The sequence below is a fragment of the Cydia splendana genome, chromosome 8 (assembly GCF_910591565.1).
Source record: "Cydia splendana chromosome 8, ilCydSple1.2, whole genome shotgun sequence".
In the NCBI taxonomy this organism is placed as follows: domain Eukaryota; kingdom Metazoa; phylum Arthropoda; class Insecta; order Lepidoptera; family Tortricidae; genus Cydia; species Cydia splendana.
In genome coordinates, this window is record NC_085967.1 from 7,485,953 (window position 1) to 7,511,485 (window position 25,533).

The 25,533-nt window shown below is 40.0% G+C and overlaps 2 protein-coding genes across 3 annotated transcripts in view; one reads left to right on the forward strand and one right to left on the reverse strand.

The window, feature by feature from the left end:
* Positions 1-19,019, forward strand: LOC134792765 (alpha-L-fucosidase). Its single transcript, XM_063764089.1, has 8 exons — positions 1-311; positions 518-656; positions 1,548-1,684; positions 2,062-2,391; positions 3,430-3,570; positions 4,525-4,886; positions 5,779-5,866; positions 19,000-19,019. Exons 1-8 carry the CDS (start codon positions 74-76, stop codon positions 19,005-19,007), a joined length of 1,443 nt encoding a protein of 480 aa, XP_063620159.1. The 5' UTR covers positions 1-73; the 3' UTR covers positions 19,008-19,019.
* Positions 10,214-25,533, reverse strand: part of LOC134792760 (TBC1 domain family member 9) — a 25,589-nt gene continuing 10,269 nt past the window's right edge. For both annotated transcript variants that reach the window (XM_063764077.1, XM_063764076.1), the window contains exons 9-19: positions 25,254-25,533; positions 24,526-24,719; positions 23,896-24,090; positions 22,749-22,898; positions 21,275-21,463; positions 19,240-19,419; positions 14,735-14,934; positions 14,100-14,215; positions 12,170-12,370; positions 11,474-11,589; positions 10,214-11,017 (exon numbers count right to left, since the gene is read on the reverse strand). In XM_063764077.1, the coding sequence (XP_063620147.1) occupies positions 10,796-11,017; positions 11,474-11,589; positions 12,170-12,370; positions 14,100-14,215; positions 14,735-14,934; positions 19,240-19,419; positions 21,275-21,463; positions 22,749-22,898; positions 23,896-24,090; positions 24,526-24,719; positions 25,254-25,533 (2,043 nt within the window). In that variant the 3' untranslated portion in view covers positions 10,214-10,795. The remainder of the gene's footprint in view (positions 11,018-11,473; positions 11,590-12,169; positions 12,371-14,099; positions 14,216-14,734; positions 14,935-19,239; positions 19,420-21,274; positions 21,464-22,748; positions 22,899-23,895; positions 24,091-24,525; positions 24,720-25,253) is intronic.

Here is a 25,533-nt window from a genome sequence, read left to right on the forward strand (position 1 = left end):
ATTAAGATAATAATAGATAACAATTAATAGTCTTTGTGTTCTATATTTATATTATGCTAAGAAGTCATCTAAAATGAAATGTGTGCTGCTGTTTTTTCTGCTCCCTCTTATAAGTGCAGAAATTCGTAATGAAAATTACTTCAATGTGGAAAACTTCGATGTGTCGCGACGTTACCGTCCAAACTGGGATGATTTGGATACTCGGCCTCTGCCCCGGTGGTACGACGAGGCCAAGATAGGTATTTTCCTGCACTGGGGTGTGTTTTCTGTTCCGAGTTTCGGTTCTGAATGGTTTTGGAGCAATTGGCAAGGTAAGTTAAGAAAACTTTTTCTATTATAATATCAATGCGCCTGAACTAAATCAAATTCTTTGTAAGTACTTTACTGTTGGCTTAAGTTCATTGTTAATCTGCCATGCCTAGCTTAAAAATATTATACACATAAAAAAATGTTTCAAAAGCAGACTTCTGTCTGATTATCATTATACGTTCTATAATTTTTATAATAACTTTTGTAGGGAAAAATGATAACTACACAAACTTCATGAAGAAGAACTACCCGCCAAACTTCACTTACCAGGAGTTTGCTCCGATGTTCACCGCTGAGTTCTTTGACCCGGAAGAGTGGGCTACCCTGTTCTCTAAAGCTGGAGCCAAGTAAGTATCTTACATTGTTAACTCTGTTACCCTGGCCACAGACTCCGTAATTCCATATGGAATGACAGGTGTGAATGGGACGTCACTCTACAAATCCATAGCACTGTCTTGCTTGCACATGTCATTCCGTGCATGTGCGGCCTGGCTTATAGTGTCATGGAGCCCTGCAGGCAAGTTTTTGTTCTTATTCTACCATCTGTTTTAATTTTTAATGAGTGAATGTTCCAAATTCTAAAACAACAAAAGCCAGTGGCGTAGCATGTACTAATCTAGCATGTAGTCGTGGGCGAAGTCGCATCTGCGAGGCCCTTTTCTTTCACTGTGCCCGAAAGGGCCTCACGCGAGGCTCCCCTTGGGGCGCGAGGCCGTGGGCGACGGCCCACTTCGCCCGTGCCTAGCTACACCACTGACAAAAGCTTTAGGGTCTTTGGAGATTCACAGCATGAAGTGTATGGCCTAAGTCACCAAATTGAGACCCTTGCTTTTTACTGATGAACTCCAGTCCAGTACTGCCAGTACATGTTACAACTAAAGCAATTAAAATATAGAATGTCATTATTATTATTATTATAGCCTTTTCTTCCATATCCATTTTAGTTTATCTATGTATTTTTGAACTAGTCGTTTTATTTATTTATATGGATCCCTCTCTGGGTGAAGGCCTCCTCCAGTTTTTTCCATCACATGCAACAAGCTTAACTTAGCAGTGTATTACCTACCTATGTTTTATTTTTGGGCTAGCCATTTCCATTGCCTAAAAACAAGGCATCCCGTATATGGAGGTCATAATTTGACAAACCTTCCATGCTTTCCTTCATTTGACGCCATTTTAAGTGATAAATATATTTGGCCAGATTATAGGTCTAAATTGAAATTTTATACGTTATACAGTTATATAGTCCTCACAAGCAAACACCACGAAGGCTTCACTCTGTTCCCATCGAAGCGTTCATACAGCTGGAACGCTGTCGACGTCGGTCCGCATCGCGATTTGGTCGGCGACTTAGCTAAAAGCGTGCGCGATGCAGGTATGTTTGCTAGATCGATAGACCAAAGACCTTAATATCTATAGTCTGTATCTTTAGGTATTTAAATAAAAGTAAACAAAATCTACCCTCAAATAGATAGTCAGTTGAGGGTAGGTGAAAACATTACACGATCAAATAATGTAGGTTAAAGTCAGGTCGTTCAGTGACAAATCCAGGCGGTTTTGTATTTGGTTGGTTAACCAATAAATGTTATAACTACCCGAAAATGTACAAATTAGTTGTTTACTTTTATTTAAATACCTAAAGATACAGAGTATAGGCAAAATATTTAAATGTAGACATTTTGAGATTTATGTAGCGAGATACACGATCTTTTAAAACTTTTCCTCAAATTTTCCATTCTCCCACGTATGCAGGAATCAAGTTCGGCATCTACCATTCCCTCTACGAGTGGTACAACCCCATCTACCTAGAAGACAGGAAAACAAACTTCACCACACGAACTTATGTCATCAACAAACTATGGCCAGACTTGAAACAGCTGATCAACGACTACCACCCCTCAGTTCTCTGGGTTGATGGGGACTGGGAGGCCTATGACCGTTACTGGCATTCGCAGGAGTTCCTAGCTTGGCTGTACAATGACAGTCCGGTTGCTGATGAGATTGTGACTAACGATAGATGGGGGATCGGCTGCTATGGCAAACATGGAGATTTTTATAATTATGCTGACAGATATAACCCAGGTATAGTACTTTACCTAATTTACTTTTGGTAAGTGTCCGCGCGCGTTCTCTTAGGATTGAGCCGTTTAGCGGTTATGGAAGAGCAAGCAGCAGGGCTAAGATGGCCGACTCTTTATCATTTGTCACGTTTTAACAAGTATGTAAGTGCGAAAGTGACATGACAGGTGATAAAAACGCAACCATGACACTGCTGCAGGGCATTTCCGATTCCTCGATTTATAAATTGTTAGGCTATTGTTAACGATAAGCTTCAGTTCATTACTCGCATGACATAACTACACATACTTAACAGGAAAAAACAATGATATTTTGTTAAGGAGTGCCTATGGATAGGTATTATGTATTCCATTTGGTATTCACTTTGTTTATTGTTATTGTCGTATTGTTTATATAAAGGTGTATAGTATAGGTGTCATTGTATTATGAAACTACGTCCATATCTGTTAGATGTACATTATCTATATTTTTTTCACAATTGAGCACATACTTATATTTCAAAATCCACACTGACCTAAATAAGTAGTTGATTTCAAAACCAATTAAGATATAAGTTCTGATAAGTAATCGAGGTTGACAAACATCGTTCCTTCACTGGAAAATTATTTACTTAGATATTTACGGCAGATAGTTAAATATTTGAGAAAAGCGGTTACTGGTTTATGCAGATAACTTTTGTGTTTTGGCACTTTGGTGTGAAACTGAGTAACTAAAATCGGCGTGAAAACCATGTATGCCCTACATTTCATACTCTTTGATACTATAAGACAGGGATCTCCAAACTTTTTTACCTGAGGACCATATTGCGCCTCAGAAACTTTCGCGCGGTCTACCGTCGGTTTTTGAGCCGGGGGAGGGTGTATGGTTGCTGCTATTAAGGAACAGTTCCACTCTCAATGAATGCTGAACCCCTGAAGCCTGACTCCCGTGCACGCTTTGGGCACTCGCTTCAGGTGTCGGCGGGCCGGATTAGAACGCGTCGCGGACCGGGGCTTGGAGACCCCTGCTATAAGACATTCACTAAGCAATTTGTGTATGCAGGTAAACTCTTGGCCCACAAATGGGAGAACGCGTTCACGGTGGACTCCAAGTCGTGGGGCTACAGGAGGAACGTCAAGCTGAGCGAGGTGCTCAGCTTCGACGACTTGTTGTACCAGGTCGTGTCGTCCGTCAGTTGTGGAGGTACCATTTATTATAGGGACCTACTTAAAGACTTATATTACGGGTGAACTTTTGGCCCACAAATGGGAAAACGCGTTCACAGTGGACTTCAAGTCGTGGGGCTAACTGAGCGAAGTATGTGAGGTAGGCTGCGACTTGTTGTACCAGGTCGTGTCGTCCGTCAGTTGTGGAGGTAACATTTATTATAGGGACCAACTTAGAGACATATTACGGGTGATCCCTGGGCCCACAAATGGGAAAACGCGTTCACGGTGGACTTCAAGTCGTGGGGCTAACTGAGCGAGGTGTGTGAGGTGGGGTGCGACTTGTTGTACCAGGTCGTGTCGTCCGTCAGTTGTGAAGGTAACATTTATTATAGGGACCTTTTATGCTGCTTAAGTTGAGTGTAATATAGAGTGCACTGATCAGTGCTCAAGCATTCCAGAGGTTATGGACTTACACTAAAATCTTTACTCGCAGGTTCTAAGTTACTTAATTTCTTAAAACGTTAATAAGATAGGTTTGTCCTCTAGGCCTCTTTTTCGTTCAACTCCATGAACGTTGTGTAGTCACACTAGTCACCAAGGGGCTGTCCATAAATTACGTCATCGATTTTTGACGATTTTGGACCCCCTCCCCCTATAATCATCCAAAAATCATGCTTCAAATGACCCCATTTCCTCCTACTTTATGCTACCGTCATCCGATGTCCAGACCCCCCCCCCCCCTAATTTGTAATGACGTAATTTATGAATAGCCCCCAACTACGCAGCATTAAAAAAAAAAAAAACTAACCATTGTTTTTTGTTTTCGCCGACATTTCTAAATTGTGATTACGCTTTTTACTCATTGATTAGATTAGAGGGAACAATAAATGAAAACAGATTCAGTTAAAATGTACAAACACAAGAAAACGCCCCACCCAACGGCTTCAAAGGCAATTTAAATAATCCACTAATACGTGCAATATTTCAGGTAACGCCCTAATCAACGTCGGCCCCACCAAAGAAGGCACAATCGCCCCAATCTACCAAGAACGCCTCCTGTCCCTAGGTGCCTGGCTCGACATCAACGGCGAAGCCATCTACGCCTCCTCACCCTGGCTTCACCAGAACGACTCCGCCAATACCGACGTCTGGTACACTTGCCGCAGAGCCGAATACAATGTACAGTCACCCACATCGAAGCCTTTGATGACTGATAGTTTGACAGCTATCTATGCGATAGTGCTGAAATGGCCGCAAGAGAGCGTACTGGTGGTTAAGGATATAACGATGACGCTACATAGTGGAAATTATAAGATTCAGATGTTGGGTAACCCGGATATTAAAATAGAGGTATGTTTATGATTATAATTGCCCCTTGCCTCGGCAATCATCATATTATATCTTCTGAATGGGCTACACCAGCCATTCTCTAAGTGTGTTCCTCTGCAGGGGTTCCGCAAGAATTTACAACACTATGCTTTAGTCGCCTCGAAAAATTTTACTATGCCGCCGCTACCGCCATTGTAGGGTTCCATCAAGTATTTCGCTTTCCAAAAGGGTTCCGTCAAAAAAAAAGATTGAGAACCGCTGGGCTTCACTAACTATTAACGAAAGGAAAAATGACAAGAGGATGGTATTTACGTTGCAATTTTAAAAGTTACGAAAGTCTCTTCGCTTAGTATGGAAGATTGATAGAGAGACAGAAAGTGTTTCGTTGTCGATGCGCACACGATTGGCACCTTGGCTAGGCTCCCAGGTCCCCTAGCACCAAAAAATGAATTTGTTCATTTTCCTAATCTTGTCAGTGATGTGGTCGGGCCAGCATCTCTGTACCCCCGCCGATCCACCATGGTACCGCGATATCTTGAAAACTAAGCGGCATAAATTCATGGGATTGGTGGCACTAACATAGGTACACAATAATAATACATACTTAAAATATAGGTATCATATTTCACAGTAGGTATCTTTACCGCACTAATGCGATAATTAGCACATTACGCAACTTTGTCGAAAATGTAAAGGGCCATATATGTACTGTAAAGCGTTGTACGATACATGTGCGAATAGGTAACGCGCAACTCGTGTCGATTTAAAACACTCCCTTCGGTCGTGTTTTAATTTATCGCCACTCGTTTCGAATTTCCTATTTTCCACACTTGTATCGTAATGTATTGTTACATATTATGATATCTACACGTTATAGGTATATTACTTGATATTAATCTAATTTTTTTTTCAGTGGATGATAAAAGATGGGCGAGCTTTGATCTTGTTGCCGAATAAAGCTGTGGTCAAGTCTACCAATGCATGGGTGCTGAAATTTACTTTAAAATAAATATATTTGATTAACTTTTGTTTTTTTTACAAACTACCTAATTACAATGATAATCGCCCAGTTTCAACCAGGAACAACCAGAACACGAGCGTCAACTCGTATACCTATAATCAAAGACATATGTAACTTCGTATAAGACGAATAAAGTCTAAGGAAAAAACGTGCCTCGGAATTCAAGTAAAAGTCATTCTCGAATAGATGGCGCACACACCTTTAGCCTATCCTCGGCTAGATGGCGCGACGACACCGTTTCATATTTAACAATTTTAACACATAGATATCAGTGAATGAACATGGATCAAAATGATATAAAAATAATAAAATCATTTATCCATATATATACATTTTTTGATAACTCTATACGTTTTCGTTTTGAGTTTTAGTCGTGTGTTGATAGATGGCAGTAAATTTACTGTGACTACAAAATTTACAATGACAGGACCCCTCTATACTATCTATTCTTTTTGCTATAATGTAACAATAAAAAACGGGACAAGTGCGAGTCGGACTCTCCCACCGGACGAGGGTTCCGTACTTTTTAGTATTTGTTGTTATAGCGGCAACAGAAATACCGGTATCACGATTCATGAGATACGAGATACCTACTGCCTAGTGACAGACAGACGGACAGATGGAGTCTTAGTAATAGGGTCCCGTTTTTACTCTTTGGGTACGGAACCCTAAAAATATTTTGCTACTGGCGTAAATAATGATACCAATTAACTTTACAGCCGTGCGTGGCGCCAAGTGGCGCTAGTATACTCAGCATCAAATACACGGTGGCCAAAAAATAAGTGCATTCCCGTTGCCAGGGAGGTTTTGGGATTATACTGCGCAACTTTTACTGTGGGACCAACCCCGAAATCGCGAAAAATTTACCCTCCCATAGAAAATGGACCAGCAAAAATGTATGAAACAGCCAAATTTTTTTTTTCGAGATTTCGGGGTTGGTCCCATAGTAAACATTTCTCTGTATAATCCCTAAATCTCCCTGGCAACGGGAATGCATTTATTTTTTTGCCACCCCGTAGAAAGTGGCTAAACCATGAATTTAGTAAGTATATAGGTACTGGATCAGACATGAGGGGTTGGGGGAAATGAACGAACGGGATAGTCTTACATATATGTTATCTTTCAGTAGGAGTAGCAGCGAAAGCTCTATTATTGTTTGTCCTTGTCAGTCTCACATTGTTTTTAATTCCCCACCGTAAAATTTAGTATGGATTATGGTGGGCAACAAATAAATTCGACCAATCATAGTGTCGCTTTGCGTATGTTTTATCCCTCACGGAGGCACGCGTATAGCACATCCATAGGATCCTACCATCTATGGGATAAACATATGGTAACCCACCTTCTACCATATGGATTAAGATGTGATGCGATGTTTTGTCAGTAAGAATGTCTTTTATGCTAGTGCATAACTCCACACGATAAAGTGTGCAATGGTGTGACACGTGTAGTTAGCACGTAGATATCATAAGTAGGTAGGTAAAATACGATAGTTTAAGTAATTATAATTTATATATTATAGCTTTATATTTTTGCTTTAGTTGCGTCAGGGGGAGGGGATGGGACGCTAGTGTGCGTAAAGGACCATACCACCATACCCAAAGGTCATACATACATAAATTCATTTCTAGCTGGTTATAATTAGTTTTTGAAAAACAATTTGACCGAATCATTTAGTACGTCACAATCCGGGTATACGAGAATCCGGCGAAACAAGAAATTGACGAATCGGGAACTAACTAGGAATAAAACCCAATAGATAACGTGAAACAAGTGTATTCATGTATACGATCTTTATTAGTATAACAGAATAATCAGGTAAACGGTTGGAATACATAGTTAGATAACCCCAAATTGTGCATAGATTACATTAGGTATGAATTCTACATCAAGATTCTTATAGGACCGAAAACTTTATAGACAGTTTAAATTTGCAACTTAAATAAGTTCATGTCTGGATGAATGTATGAAAAAATTATGCCAGTTAAAACAATTTTCAGTGCTTTGACAAAATTTGATTAAAACTAATAAAACATAATTTCTTTAATAATCTGTTGAGATAAGATTTAAGATTTGTTAATTACATGACACTATAATACAAAACTAGACTCTACAGGGCTAAACATACTTCATACATTTTTTATAAATAATGGGACTTATTCTTATTTAAGAAGCATAATTACAATATTGTCTGGTATCGGGTCGTACCCAATTTGTGTATCTGGCTTCTGGTATTACTGGTTAACATACAAGCTTATAAAAATATACTTCTATTTCGATAATATACAGTGTAGTTATAAAGAAAAAAGAAAAAGTATTGTATTATAAAGACAGTTACATAGATTTCACCATAGACAAAATTATATTAGGACACACGTTTGACGGCAAATGGTAACATGGGTCGTAAGGGGTACCATTGGAGAAGGAAAATACTGCCCAATTATATGAATACAGCGAACAGAACTATATTAGTTACCTATTTATAATCTTTGCATCCTGAACGGAAACTATCAAAATGAGCTGTGTAGTGCTTAACTGATTCTTAGATCCCTCAAGTCCCAAGTTACCGAATTTATGGCAGATCGTTCGGTTTTAAGTACCGTTATATATACGACAACCGTATAATATTTTTCAAACTCGTGTAATTTATAAGAAAAAAGCCAAATCTCGCATAATTGTATTCAAAAGACAACATTATAGCATGATACCTGCTACAATTAAGTGATAAACGCTACAAGATCTGTTTACTATAGTTTTTCCGTCTATGGTTTTAGTAAATGATTAAGATTCTTGAGAATATCTTGCACCGATTTCGCGTGGATACCAGCGATGCCATACTCGTACAACTAAGCTATATAAACACTTTACCCCCTTAATCATAAACGCGCTACAAACTTCAATTAGCTAATAATCGTTTCTCTTTATCTGTTATTTGACTTATGTATTTGTAAAGAAAGGGATAAAACATAATTGAATAAGGGGGTTAGTTCATTGGCTTTAACTGTCCAATCCCTAGTTATTGCACTACATCAGCGATCGGCAACCAGCGGCCCGCGAGCCTACCCGGCTATTTATGTAATATTGACAAATGACAATGTCTGATAAAGTCATAAATATTACCAAAGTGCGGCCCGCGTCCACTTCGTTAACTGCTATGTGGCCCTTGGTTGCTAAAAGGTTGCCGACCGCTGCACTACATCCATATTAAACACGGCATAGATTAGCGAAGCACCATTATTTTACATATGAAGCATTTGCAAGCTATGAAATATGCAATCCCTCCGTACTTTCCTAAAAATATTTAGCTTAAAAAATAAAATATGATTAATACAACTATAATTAATATGGCTCTACTTTATAAATTCATTTAAAAATAAAACTTGGGACTTTTCAAAGTGCCTATCTATAACAATATTTTTTGTTGATTTTAAAATATATGAAAAAGTGAATAATAATGTATAATCAAATCAAATAATTGATGGCATGAGATTAAAGTAAACCTGATAGGTTAGCAGTATTGTACATTGTAGACAACTACTTCGTTTTTTTGCATGTTAAAAATTAACTGATGTTTTTTTTCTGTAAATAATACGTAGGTATTCTGTAAAAGAGATTTTTTTATATATTTTTCCTAGTTTTGGCAATTCGTATTATTATTATAATGACTACAATCGTTTACTCACCTCCTTTTACTAAAATTCATGATAATACATGAGGAAAAACCAATTTTTTCCCATTAAAAAAAAGTATTCAAAAATAAGTAAATAAAATTTGGAATGTTATTTTTTATCGCATATCAAGCGAATATTGCGAATGTTTCAAATTATAAAAAATACAAAGCAATAAATTTTGACACGGCCATAAATTTCATATCATAACTTTGACCTAAAAAACATAGCTATACGATTTTTAATGAAAAAATATTTGCATTTAAAGCTAGACGTATTGGTAGTTTTTAAGTTACAATGTTATTCACTCTTCGTTTTATTAGCATATTGTTAACAAGTAAAACAGTTGTAGGTTGTTTTCTTGTTTAAAAATTAAAAGATAATGTTACACTAATCAGTAAAATAAACAAATATTCGCACATTATGTTACTTACTAACAGAAGTAACAGATCAATACAGTAGGAGTTCGCCATACAAACACCTACTCAAAATAGAGATCGTTTCGGATACCATTACCAAAGATTCATTGGTTATATGCGATGTGTAAAGTCAAAGAAAAGTTCGTGCCTTCGAGTTTGACAGCTGAAGAATATAACGCTGTACATCGCCAGCTGTTTTGCATTAACATAATAGTCACACGCCAACTTTCAACAACTAGTTATAATAGGGTATTTGACTGTATTTAAAATAAATTATTTTACCCCATGCATGAAATAAATCACCAGAAGATTAATAGAGAAACGTAGACAGCAGTTATTTTTGGACACACTTTCTATTTTAAAACCCGTATAAAACTATAAAGAGTAGGTAATTTGATCGTGACGTCACATGCTAGTGTTTCATATAAATTCCATAGTAGCAATATTTTTGACAGTTGGAAAAAAGAAATTGATTTCACTAGTTACAGCGCCCTCTACATAAGGTTTTAAGTTCGAAGCACGAATTTGTCTTGAGTTTAAACATCTAATACAATCGATGTACCATTGCTATTACAAAATAAAGTACGTACTACTGGTAGACAGATACCGAAATACAAGTACATTGCAGGAGCGTTACTAATCGCTAAAACCCTTTGCTTGGTCAATGGGTTCATATATATTCTTATTACTTGCTGTCATACTTTTAACAACAAAAGACAATCGCTAGAACATGACGTAGCAATTTTACAATGCATATATTGCGCAAAAGGCCTCAATCTCTTACATAATTAGGAAAAATGCATTTATAGTTTACAAATACCTTCACGACATCGATTGAAGCCTGTCTCTTTGTTTTAAGGCTTCTAAATCTGGTAATATGGATACTTTCTCGTTGAAGAACGCCTCTAGAGGTTCCTGCGAGAGCATTGTGGCGAGGAACTGCTCGAGGGAAATGGACCATTCGTCGTCCGTCGAAGGTTCAGTTTCCTTTGATGGGGATGGCTCTGTTTCTTGGTCGGAGGTTGTGTTGCCGTTGGGATCCATCTATAAAAAACAACGTCTTATATGTGTGATTTAAGATTAGTAAAGCATAATATATGTTTTATCAAAGATAATAGAGTGTATAGAGGCGGATTGTTAAAGTAAATCATGTAGCCACTGTAAATTTACTGCCATCTTACGACAGAAAATTAAACCTGTTAGAACGCCATTTGACTTTGATCATTATTCTTTCACTGGTGTGTTCATTTGTTAAATATTGAAATTAACGCCATCTACTCGACTATGGGCCAAAGGATGACGCCATCGCTCGAATAGATTGCACCATACCTTTGGCCTACTCTCAAATTCATTTTAGTAAGTTTTATTTAATAAAAAGGAATCGTTTAGTATATAAGCAAGAATATAGGTGCGTTATATTTAATCAACAGTAACTTGGCCGACTATTCGGAACATCCTTGCTAGTAAGTTTAATGTAGACGGTGAACAACAGTATCTTACCTGTCGCATCGCGGACTGCTTTTCGGCGGCTGCTAAGTACAGGCTGTCCTGTGATATCTCGCGGTCCAGGCTCGGCCGCCGGTGGTTCCATTCACCCATCTTCAAGAGGAGCGTACCTAGAAACCAAAATTATAAAGGTGAAAACTTGTATGTTTAGATGAATTTAGATTTGTAGTGCTAAGAGATATTGTATTTCTCGGAAATCGATCCCAAAAGCGAGAGGGCTGGATTTTACACGGATAAAGTCGCGGCAAAACTATGACAGCTCAGATAGAGGCATACTTAAATTTGTTAATGCAGATCGTGGCAGGGTTTCCACTGACTTATGGCCGTATAGTGAATGTGGCATTTAAAAAATCTTATGCTATATCGGGTCATAACCGACAATCAAAATTAAATTTTAAATTGAAAACCTCAAGATCCTTTTTCGGTTCGCAAATGTAGGTCCTCTGAGGCTCCAGACCAGAGGTTCAATTTGAATGAGAGTTTAGCCGCGTATCCACTAGAGGCAGCATCGGGTCGAGCGGCTGCCGCTAGTGGACACGCGGCTAATGGCTAAGGGCTCGCACTCTGCGGGATTGCGGACCCGTAACGTGCCTCAAGCCTATGCCTCAGAGCGAGCAGCCCAGACTGAGGCTGTTCGCTTCAAGTCGAGGCTGCTCGGCCTGAAGCTGCTCTAATGGACGGCTTACGTACCAGCTTGCGCGGCCGCCTCGTACAGCTGATCCTTGTGCAGCGTGAGCGAGTGTATGGTGGCCAGCAGCTGCAGGAAGTGAGCGCGCGGCAGCGGCGGAGCCGCGGGCGGCGCCGTGCCCGGTGTGGACGCGCCGGAGCCGGACCCGATGCCCGACCAGGCGCAGGCGCGGATGGAATCCGCTATGGGGTCCACGCTCGAGGCTGATAACACGTCGTATATTTTAATGGTTTGGAAAATCGATAGGTACACTTAGGGTCAGTTGCACCAACTCCATTTAGCAGACTGATCAACGTCACGCAGAACTCAACTATGAAACTTCCCATACAATAACATTTAGTGAACGCTTTAACGGTGTCGAACGGTTTGGTGCAACCGGCACTTAAAATCCATCCGTTGTTTAGAAGATTCGAATAAATCTGTCAGAAAAGCGTAGGGAACCAAAATGGTCCTGGTCTATTCATTTTAAAATAAATTTTTCTAGGATATGACGGCACCATATACGGCTTAAAATGGATGTCGTAGTATTTTGTATGGAGACGGCCGCTATATTACGACACCGTTATCCTAGGAAACCAGAGCATAACGCTTCAAAAAATTTAATAAAGGCTGTGGAATAACTTTTTGTCGAGGGTTTACAAAAAACCGCTTACCATCAGACAAGCTATATGCTTGTTTGTCAAAGATCTGGTATGATAAATCGTACAATACTACAGAAAGGTAAGACCAACTTTACGGTGCGAACAGTTACTTAAAAGTAAAAAAATCATGTACAGTAAGCCGCAAAGACAACAGACTCGATGCATATGAAGTTGTTTGCATGGGGAGGATAAACATACGAGGTGCGGTCCAAATATTTCTGGCTGGAATGGTTTGGCCGTTTTAAAAAAAGAAAAAAATATGTTATTTTAATTGTCATTTATCCTGTTCTTTTGGATATAGTTTTTGGGTTTCTATTGTGTGCGGTTTTTATTTCACGGCGATTAGAACAACAGGAAGTGTAAACTTTTTTTCAAGCTTACAGCGAAGTGAACGAAAAGCGTGCTCTCAGGAAGTTTTGGATGCCTATAAAAAACATGGAAAGAGTTTTCTGGAGTCAATTGTTACTGGGGACGAAAGAATGGTTTTGTACTATGATTCCCTCTATAAAAGAGAATCGAAGGAGTGGCGTCGTCATGGTGAATAGCGGCCTCGGAAGGCGAAGGTAACGCAGTCCACTAAAAAGACCATGGCTACCATGTTCTGGGATTGTCAAGGAATACTGTTGATGGACATAAAAGAAAGTAATACCACGGTGACTGGCAGCTCCTACGCTACCCTTAAACAACAGTTACGAGAGGTGACCAAGCACACACTTCGGGGAAATCTTAGCAGAGGTGTGCACCTTCTCTACTACGATGCGCCCATTCACAATGCTTTAATTACCAAGGCTGCTGTTGCAAAGTGTGGCTTTGAGGAAATTCGCCACCCACCGTATAGTCACGACCTGGTCGCTAGTGACTACTATTAGTTTTGGAAACTTAAGGCAGACTTAAGGGGAAGACGATTTTCTTCAGATGGTGAAGTGACCCATGCGGTTTACGCCCATTTTGAGGACAAACTTTCAGAGTATTTTTACAAGGGTATAGAAAAGCTAATTTACAGATTTAAAAAGTGTGTTGAAATAGAAGGGAAATATATCGAATAATAAAAAGTTTTGTAAATGTATTCTTTTATTTTCTATGTCAGGCCGGAAACTTTTAGACCGCACCTCGTAAATCTTTTAGGGAAATTCTTACACAAATTGACTAAGTCCCACGGTAAGCTCAAGAAAACGTATGTTGTGGGTACTCAGACAACGATATATATAATATACATATACTTAAATACATAGAAAACATCCATGACTCAGGAATAAATATCAGGATATCAGTTCTCTGCAGCTTACTGTACCTGATTGGCTGTTAGAGCTGTCGCTGGATTTGTCCATGTAGCCGGCGTCACCGGCGTCGCTTATAGACCGCTGCATCTCTTGGGGCACGGGTTCGCCTCCGGACGAATTCTCTACACTGTAACAATAAGTCATAGTGTTACATTTTCGTTGTCGTCGGTCGTTCACTTTCGTCTCAACAGAATAGGTATATAGATTGTTAACCAAGGGATGAAAGGCACTCACTTCTGGCGAGGTAGTTTGACGCTCGAACGTAGTGAGAGCGCCAATAGTCCGAGGCTAACATGATGCCTTTCACCCAAGTTAAACACTCTACTTTTCGTTTCGAATACGAGGAAAGTAAAATGCATATGTTTTTTTTAGTATACATTTTTATAGTATTTTTTGAGGGTACTTTCAATTAATAATTTAGGCAAAAGTATCGTTATTTATGGAATGGGGAGTCAAATCAGAATTGAAATTTGATAACAAATCCATTTACACTCAAATTTCAATTGATTATCGTAAAAAAAAAAATCGTACTCGGAACCTAAAATGCTCTAGCGCCGAAACGTATCATTTTATGCACACCTTTTAGAACCACAATGACCCTCTTTCAGAGCATGAGAAATGAAAAATAATAAGGAATCACGGCAACCTGTCGAAGAAAGAGATGGCGTCAGCGGCGAGCTCGGCGCCGGCTTGCGCGGCGCTGGCGTCCTGCAGGGCGGCGAGCGGCGGCGCGTGCGCGCAGTACAGCACGCGCAGCCGCCGCGCCGCCTCCGCGCGCACGCTCGCGCCCAGCGCCAGCGCCAGCCCGCGAGCCGACACGAACCCGTCGTTGTCGTTGTCCATAAGCTGGAATTATCAATAATACTATAGAGGCCGGTCAAGGTCATATAGACGGCCAAGCGTAGCGAGAGATAGGGATACGCGGCCGGCAACCCCGTTTCTCGTCCGAGATTTGTATAGTGCTTTTCTCAAACTTGCAATGAATAGTACATTATTGTCGAGGCTCGGAAGTAGCTACTTGCAGGCTGAGGATTCGTTTTAAACGGACGACCTTGGGAGTCCGTTTAATTGAATCCGAAGCCAGCAAGTAGCCTTCCAGCCGAGTCATATATAGTGCTTTTCTCAAAAATGGTGCAAGAAATATAAATATCATAGACATATTTTACAAAAGCAACTTTCTTACGTATATATTTTCACAGAAAAAAGTAGAAACAATTGAAAAAAATAGCTTTGACGCCTTTTTATTTTTTTAATAAAAAAATAGAAGTGTATTTTTCTGCCGAAAATACGCCAACCTATTTGAGACAGCTAAATAGTCGCGGTACTAATCATCTGTTTGGCTGTTTAATGGGCCTGTGCCTTCATTTGATATGGCCATTTCAACTTTTAAAAAGTTTGGAACTCGACAAATAATGGAATTTGTATGCAACATTGCAGTCCCAAAATCGAGACTGCAATGTTTTTAACTTTTTAATTTTTGACTAACCATAAACTACGCGCTTCGCAACCTATTTTTTAAACGGCAAAGTCGACTTTGCCGTCCATTTTTGAGAAAATATCCATAGTCTACGGTGGCCAAAATCGAGAATAAACTGTCTAAAAATTGAATTTAGGGCTACACAAGTACCAGGGGCTCATGAATTACGAGAAGGTGTCGATGACCAGCCCGCCGGGCCGCGGCAGCCGGCGCGCACCCGAGTAAGTATGAAGGTATCGCGGGCCGCGGCTGCTGTTAAAAACAAAAGATGGTTGCTTTACAAGCCTAAGTGTGTAAGGCTGTGTGAAATTCCTTTTCATCTCTCCTGTTCGGAAAGTTCACCTTTCATAGGTGGAAAGTAATTTGTTTTTAATTTTTACTTCGAGCAACGGCTAACAGCCATATATGCCATATTATTCTGTTAAAAGCTCTCATATTAGCTTCCGCATGACTGAAATTGGCGCCGTTTACATTTTGATTGAAAAAAATCTAAAACCATAGACAAACCGATCTTAAATTGGGATGTGTCTGAAACGGCCTTACTGTATACGCGCCTTAAAAAAAGTGAAACTGAATGAATGAATGTAATGATAATATTTTAATAAACATTCATTGTCATTTATATTAATTTATTAACAAATATTTATGATTGTTTTATACATTTTAATATTAAATACAAGTATAGTTTGTCAAAGGACTGTCTCATTTCAAACATAGACAGAGAGAATCATACTATCTTTGTCTTACACTAGTACTAGCACCCAAAAAATAAGGATGAGTATAGTTTTGTTTGTTCTTATTTACTGACAATTTGGTTTGACCAACTATAGTATAATAGGGTGTGTAATGCTTAATATAATTACAAAAAACTATCATACATTTGTTATAACGCCATTTGATATATATTATTGTATGTTATAATGTAATTTTTTTTATACGTTTCCTTTATTATATTGTGATTTCATCTAAACTGTCATTATTATAATGCCTAATGTAATATAATTTTCAAATAGTATATAGACATGTTTTATAATGACATTTGTTATATTATATTTTTGTATAACGTAATACTTCATACAATTTTATAAAGTATAAATACATATATTGTATAACATTTTTTGACATATTTCATTTACTGATAACGTAAAGTTTTACATACTTTTTATAAAGGCTTGGCCACATACAGAGCGCGACGCAGCGCCGCGTCCACGCCGCGCGACCGCGGCACATGCTAACAGGTTACCGACGTCAAACAGACTGCGTCCCGCCGGTATCACGCCCCGCTTCTGTCGCGCCCCGCGCCGCGCGGCCCATTGCGTCCGCGCGGCGCGTGCGCAGCGCTGCGCCGAGCGAACGCGGCGGCCCGCCGCGTCGCGCAAGGTCACGTCAGTAGGATCGGACGTAGGCAGCGAGCGGTGCGCCGCGTTCCCGCGCGGCCGCGCCGCGTTCACGCGCGCCTTGAGGGCGTGTTGAGAGCGTGAGGCCGGCGCGATCGGCGCGCGCCCTGTTTGACCAGGCTTCGCGTCGGCATCACGCGGCGCGGACGCGGCGCTGCGTCGCGCTCTGTGTGTGGCCAAGCCTTAAGTAGTACGCAGGCCTACTGCTTTTGCTAGCTATTTTATTCTAGGGAGATCGCAGTTCTAACCTAACCTAACCTAACCAATTTTTTCACGGTTTTCGTTCTGCGGGAGCCGCAGTTCAAACCTAACCTAAACCACTTTTTTGCTAGAGTATTTTATTCTACGGAGGGTCAAAGTTCTAACCTAACCTAACCCTCCTTTTGTTAGGTAGTTATTCGTTTGTGCGGAGTCGCAGTTCCAACTTAACCTAACCCGTTTACGTCATGCAACTATTATGCCACACAAATAATTATGTGATGTCACTTGTTATAACAAATAATTTGCTTTAGAGTATGTAATAATTATGACAATGTATATTAGATAAAGTGTAAATATACCTTATGACCATTATACCAATAATAACATTATGTATACCGTTAATTAGGTATTACGGTAGTATGCCATTTATTACGTTATTCAAAATAACGATATATCAAACTATAATATATGAAAAGTAATTATAACAAATGTAATGCACCCAGTATAATTATTATACACAATAATAAATATTTTGGCAGTAGCAACATTTTTATTTTGATAAAATAGAAAAAAAAAATTAGGAAAGGCGGGAATAGGTATGGTACTAAATAAACTGTTGAGACATTACTTGCTCTGGTACAAAATGGATTTTTCAAGTGATTCGAGTGACTTAAACATAGAATTAACTCCTGAATCTGTTAAAGAAGAAGCAAAAACAGTGGTTGATAATCTTTTACCTGCATCTTCAAAACAAAGATACCTAAAGGCATACGAGCAGTTCATGAATTGGAGAAGCGTTAAAAAAGTGAAGTCGCTGTTATTTTAGTGAAATGTCTAACTAAATCATTACAACCTTCCACACTTTGGAGCAATTACTCTTTGCTTAAATCAGTGATGAATACAAAGCATCAAGTGAACTTGAAAAACTTCATAAATACTTACCAATTATCAACCTACATTTCTCGTGTTTGACTTTCCTCATAGTCGAAATGAAAAGTAGAGTGTTTAACTCGGGTAAAAGTAACCATCTCACCCTCGAACTATTGGCGCTCTCTCTTCGTTCGAGCGCCAAAATATCTCGGGTGAAATGGTTCACTTTCCACCCTTGGTTAACAATCTACTATTACATATCATCTTCACTCATCGCACCGGATACGTAGTATTTCCGGACCTAATTTGAAGTAAGTCATGTCAACATTTCATTGCAAGTTTGAGAAAAAGTAAATTATTATCGACGCGGGGAATGGAGCCTAACGGCTGGCCTGATCGTAATCGTGAACAAAATACCTTGGAAATCTGTTTAATTTAATATGAAGCCATTCTCCGAATATATCCCCCTTTTCCCTCACGACGACAGAGCAATGAAGAGGTTCTTGACCTGCGTGGTATAATCCATAAGCTTCGTATAGGGCTTCTAGTTTACAGCCCACATTTGACCCGGAGACTTCATTTAGGTATATAAAGGCCGCTTGCACCATCCCACTAACCCGGGGTTAACTCGTTAAACCGTTAACCCAGTGGCAAATTGTACTGGTAACCATGGTAACTCCACGTTTAACCGGTTTTTTTTATATAGCCTTTTATTTCTACAAATTTTTACATTTTACATATTCTTTTAATAGGGTATTTTCCTACTAGTCAAATCAGTTACTTTTTTGGAACTGTCAAAACGATTTGCTAATATGGAATTTATATGAAACATTACATCGTGACGTCACGGTCAACTCACCTACTTTTTATATTTACATCCGATTTATTAAATAGAACTTGTGTTTAAAAATAACTTCTATCTGTGTTTTTATAATAATTATCTGGTGCTTTATTTCATGCATGGTGTAAAATAATTTATTTTAAATACAGTATAATACCCTATTATTTGTGGTCCCTATTAGGGTAAAAGCCTCCTCCAAGCTTTGCCATGTTACTCTATTTTGAGCGGTATCCATCCAGTCCCTCGTTTAACCGGTTAACCCCGGGTTACTGATTGGTGCCAGTGGCCCTAAGAAAAAATATAATTTATCCCTGTTTTCAAACACTTCTATCAAACATTCTACCGTTGAAAATCAATAATTTTACCTTAAACATCCTAGCAGTGATGGCCTCAGCGCACTCCCCCTTCCCCCACGGCGACAGAGCAGTGAACAGATTCTTGAACTGTGTGTAGTCTAATCTATACGCTTCGTATGGGGCTTCTAATCGCTCGCACGGGACGCGTTTAGCCCAGAGAAGCTCTTCACGGATTATACTTAGTAGTTCCTGTAAAAAAACATTCTTCGTTTGAGACCGGGAGACAGTGACACATTTTACTGGGTCATTTGTACCAGTATGGCGGTTCGTCAGGGGTCTAAGTACGTAATGAAGGAAAGAAAAATGATGGTCATAGCGCTGGTACCGGCGGCCCAAGCGCGTGGGCGTTAGTCGAACGTGTCGGATAAAATACGAGTGTCGAACGATTTGTTCCACAAAAACCGGGCAAGTGCGAGTCGGACTCGCGCACGAAGGGTTCCGTACCATAATGCAAAAAAAAAAACGGAAAAAATGCAAAAAGAAAACGGTCACCCATCCAAGTACTGACCACGCCCGACGTTGCTTAACTTTGGTCAAAAATCACGTTTGCTGTATGGGAGCCCCACCTAAATCTTTATTTTATTCTGTTTTTAGTATTTGTTGTTATAGCGGCAACAGAAATACATCATCTGTGAAAATTTCAACTGTCTAGCTATCACGGTTCGTGAGATACAGCCTGGTGACAGACAGACAGACAGACGGACCGACGGACGGACGGACGGACAGCGAAGTCTTAGTAATAGGGTCCCGTTTTACCCTTTGGGTACGGAACCCTAAAAATCCTCGTATTTTCCGATAGTCCATAAAAAAGAATTAGGCGGTAGCATGGTCTTCCATTCCCAGAGTGACACGGGCCTACGTCACAATAACATTGCCACTTTATTTCAACATAACATGTTACATGGGTACATTATACCTATGGTTAATAAGTTAAAATATTTCTTTATAATTTTATAATTTTCATTTATATGTATTTTAGCTTAAATTTTACAATAACACGTCATTTTTAATTACTCGTTAGCAATATCTTCCGATTCACGAAAGAAATTTCAGACTTTCGGGTAATTCTGTTTATACTACTGGCAACACAGGATAGCGCTGTGCACATTTGACAATTCGGATCTAGATAACTTCATGCCCTGACCGTCATCCTTGTCGAACGCGTGTTAATTGTTATTTCCTTCTCGCTCAGTGTCAGCAGTCGCAGTGTTTTCCAAACTTTTCACGCCGTAAGCTTGGTAATTAATGTCTAACTGTGAATTAGTTTTTCAAACGTTTGTCTTGTATAGATAAATAAAGTTTAATTTAATACATTAGATTTGTTTTATTTTACTATGTTTCTACATGAATAACTTAAAATTAATGCCGTTAAAATAATTTTCACCGTTGGTTAAAATTCTCCCACATTTCAAAGTTTGAGAACCTGTAAACAGCATGATGACGTAGGCGCGTGTCAGTTAGGTCATACGCGAATCTCGGAATGGAGTACCAGGCGGAGTATATTATTATACCATGGGCGGTAGCGTAATGCCATACTTCTCCGGTGTGACTTACAGCCCGCCATACTGAGGCGAACACATTAATTAAAAAAAAACAATTCAACCATTTGTGCCAAGCTAATTTTTGCACAGGTGATCATCGTCGAGCAGCCATTCATGGACATCACCATGCCATACTCTTCGGACGGTTCCAAATGGCCGCCATACCGCCGCAAGGGAGTTAATTTTTTTTTTTGCTAAACGATTTCCAATCCAATCAAGAAAAATGAAAAATTCATATCGATTTACTTAGACGACTACCGATTCATAACGGTGGTGTCCGGCCAACCCTAAATAAAAAAAAGGACGTAGAATGTAAACGTTCGCAGTGCAATTGTCTTCCTTTGTGATTTCAATGTGCAAGACATTTTACGTTGTATTGCTGTTGTGAGTGACATGTGTCAAATAACGCAAATAAGAATGCACGGAGTATAAATCCCCCCTCAATTGGAGGAGGGTATTCCAATATGGGACCGGCAACAAATACAGTAAGAACAAATAAGGACCTGCAGTTCCTGCGGCTCCAGCAGCCGGTCCATCTGCAGCGCTCGCAGCGTGTTCCTCTCTAGGCTGTCTTCTAACTGCCGAACCACTCGCAGCCTGTGTTTTAGGCGGAGATGTTCTATGCATTCTGGTGTCACGCTCTGCCCGTATGAGCGGTAGGACTGGTAGATTATCTCTTGGATTTTGACGCTCTGAAAAACGATGAGAAGAAACATTATACAAAAAATTTAACAACTCGAACAGAGTTTGGGGTATTAATTTTGGATTTGTTTTAAGTCTTCTCACGAAAAGTCCTGACTTTGGTTGTGTTCACTTTAAACTCTCGCGTTTTGTACACATATTTAATTACACAAACGGGTCTACCGCGATTTAAATTAATTGTTTGTGTTGAAACGTCGGAATTTAAGGTAAAAACAATGAAATTATATCGCGGTAGACCCGTTTGTGTAATTAAATATGTGTTCACTTGTTCAGCTAGCACTTAGACCTTGGTCCATAGTCACGTTCAGTGCCTGTCTAAAAGCGCACGCAAATTCTATACTTTCTATAGCGTTAAGAGCCAACGGGAGTGGTCATTTCTCCATACAAACGTACTCCTCGTTTTCCTCCGTGGTTTTTGAAGCTAGAGCAATGATTTTTTCAACACAGATTAATATTGTCAATATCTGTGTCGGACCGTTTTGCTTTTTTTGATATTTTTGTTTTTTAAGGCGCTAGAGCCCTTCAAAAATGGCCAAAATGGCCTAATTGACTATGCCGCAATGAGAGGCGTGGCATTCAAAACTGATATCAATTAGCCAAAAAAGCAAAACGGTCCGACACAGATAATTTCATAATCATTTAGATTTCCAAATTTGGTTACGATTGGTTAAGTTTTGGAGGAGGAAACAGAGGAGTACAAAACCTCGATTTTTGAGATTTTTACGCAGGATTTTTCGCCTTGTCCTTATCGCACTACTTTTAGGTGCCGCTTCCGTTAGCGAGACGGGTATATTTACCTAAAATATTTAAAACTCAGCTCCTGTTTCGTTTTAACGCATGATAGACGTCAGGACTGTTAGACTTTGAAGTTCCGTAAATGAGTTCTTTGGAATCGGATTCTTTCAAAAAAATCACAGATATTACGTTAATGACTTGCGGACGCAGCATGGTTCCATTTTTATCGCCTGTCACTATGCACGTCACTTTCGCACTTACATACTTGTTAGAACGTGACAGGCATGGTGACAAGCGATAAAAATGCGACCGTGCTACCGCCGCTGATAGAACAAATATCACTTTTTGACACTAGATTCGCCAGGTCATAACAAAACGTTAGTTGGTCCTGAATGATCGACACGACTTCGTCCACTAAAGTTGACAAGCCGATAATAATCGTTTGTCCCTTTCCATCATACCAATACGTCGGAAAGGGACAAACGATTATTATCGGCTTGTCAACTTTAGTAAACGTTTATGAATAAGGGGATTGTCTACCTTCTCAGCGGTCCTCGGCTCGGTAGATAACGCCATGGCTTCATCATTGTAGATGCCCTTCAGGTAGTCGTTCAGCACCTGCATGGCCTGCCCGTCTTCTGTACATTTCAACAACTTGTCCCGGTTGATGTCCAGAATCTTTAGCGTCACCTGGTAGCATAAAGAAATCGGGCGTTCAATGTGGCTTCGGAAGTAGAACTGAAATAGACCACTCCTTTCTCTAACAAAGGATGAACCACTATTTAAGATTAACTTTCTCTGGCCAAACCCAATGGTTTGCTAATACCTTGATTAGATCGTCATTAACATTTTTAGCCGAAACACTTCTAGCGAGTGATTTCCCGCAAAAGTATCTTCAGTAGTCTTTCCTTACCCTCTTCTACAAAAATCACGACGAAGTCATCCACAATACTTACGTCCATCAGACATGAGATTATGGCCAAGAAGGTCTTCTTCCAACAGTTGGGTTATTCGCGGACGGTCTAGAACGCAAAATGACTAATGTAATATTTTGCCTGTATCGCTTTTAGTCTACATCGCGAAACGTGCCTACATCATTTTCGTCGTTTTATCTTTACGTACGAAGCTCCGCTTCCGCGGGGCTCCTATTCTGTGCGGTTTGGCCTTCAGCCATTTGAAGATAACTAACGAACCTAACCTACCTAGTGATAGGTAAAAAAGTGGTCATTTTGCGTTCTAGACCGTCCACGAACTATACCCAACAGTTTCCTAAGATCTTGAGCCGATTCTTGGTTTGTTGAGGGCTTTCCCAAGGGATCTTATAAAACTGTTGGAAAAATGTTCTTCGATGTCAAATTTATCGAAAATCAGAAGACACACTTTTGAATATTAGGTGGTACCCTTACCAGTGGGCGACACTCGTCCTTTCGGGCATTCTCGGCTCCGTTCGACCCGGCATTACTCCGAGCAATTATTAGGGTTGACACAACTTGACGTCCCCTTGCATGCACGACCACAGATAAGATAATGACTTGAATTTTGACAACCCTAAATAGCCGCAAGGGATAGTACACTACAAAGGGACAGCATTATTCGTCCCAGAATCGCTGTCAAACTTCGGTTTTGTAGGAAGTGTCCTTTCTGTACAGTAGTGTGGGACTATTATTTATGCTGTGCCCTTACTGACCTGGAAGATAACTTTAGCTCCGTCGTAGAAGAAACAATCCATGACGTTGACGGCGCACTCGTAGGGCATGACGCTGATGAACAGCGTGAGGAACCAGGACAGGGATATCATGTTCATCATGCCGAGCTCGTCTAACTTCGCGTGGAGCTCGGGCAGGTGGGCCTCTGTTAACTCTTCTAGGACGCCTTGGTCGACCTGGATTTGAAAATTGAATATATATTAGCATGAGCAAAATAGCGGTTGATTAAAAAAAATGTAAGAATTTTTATGGAGCATTTCACAGGTCTGTTCCGTACAAAAGCATGTTTTGTTCTCTAATGACGTTCTTATGAGCATTATCGATGACGCATTGATGATAAAGCATTTTTGAAGTATCTTTGTCACCGAAAAACACCTGAGATCTCCATAAAATCGCGTTAATATTGGACATGCGGTGGATTCCGTGGTATGCTCCTTATTTTTATGACTAATGTGTAGTGAAATACAGTATCTGGTAAATTCTGGTCTTTCTCATTTCAGTAGTGAAGCCCCACGTCTCAGGTTATAGTTTTCACGAATCCTCCACAATTAGTAGTAAGAAATGCAGCACGAATAAGGAAATACTGAAATCTGTAGACATTTCATACTCACCAAAGCGCCAACGACCCTCGTATTGTAATAATCCGGCAGTAGCGTCTCGCATATAGTGGCCAGTAGCCAGAACGCTTGCTCTTCCGGACAGTATATGAGCAGTACTGAAGCCACGATGTTCATGGCTTGACAGTAGCCGATGGTCGGGTTCTTGAGTGCGTACGCGCAGAGGACGCGACGGAGTGCAGAAATGCCTGGAAGGATCGCATTGCAATTTAGAATATAGTAATTATAGTTTCATTAAAATTACAGCAAAGATAGGCGCTGGGGTATTTAAGGTATTTTAGTCCTAGAGTGGGTTTTGGAGGAAAGGCCTTTAATGCTCAGCCTTTGACAAGATGGACGGACGACATCGTAAAGGCCGCTGGGATGCTGTTGTATGTAGCACAGTAGCGCCGTACTTTGGCCCTCTTATTTGCCGCTTGATCGCTTGGTTCTTGGAGAATAAGGCCTCATTAACCAGCCGTAGCTTGCCATTTGGACTCTTAGTATGATATTTATATAGAAAAACTTACCAACATTATTCTGAGAAGCCGAATGCTCGGACAGCGGCCGATGCAAATCCCTTTCAATCTCATCATTCTCCTGATTCTTCGATGACAACGCCTCATTCACGAGCCGTTTATACAGACCTTTATTCTGTGTCTTCTGTAATATGGAGCCAGAGAAGACAACCCAGAGCTCGCCTTTTAGACTAGTAAGACCTAGATATAGAAAACTAAACTTACCAACATTATTCTGAAAAGCCGGATGCTCGGGCAACGACCGATGCAAATCCCTTTCAATCTCATCGTTCGCCTGATTCTTCGAAGACAGCGCCTCATTCACGAGGCGTTCATACAGTCCTTTATTCTGTGTCTTCTGTAATATGGATCCAGAGAAGACACTCCATAGTTCGCCTCGGAGGGACTCTGGTATGCCGTTGATGACCAGTTCGCTGCCGGCTGTGGTTTGGTACATGCTTATACCGCGACCGACGTCGGTCATATGGTCTTCCCATTGTTTTTC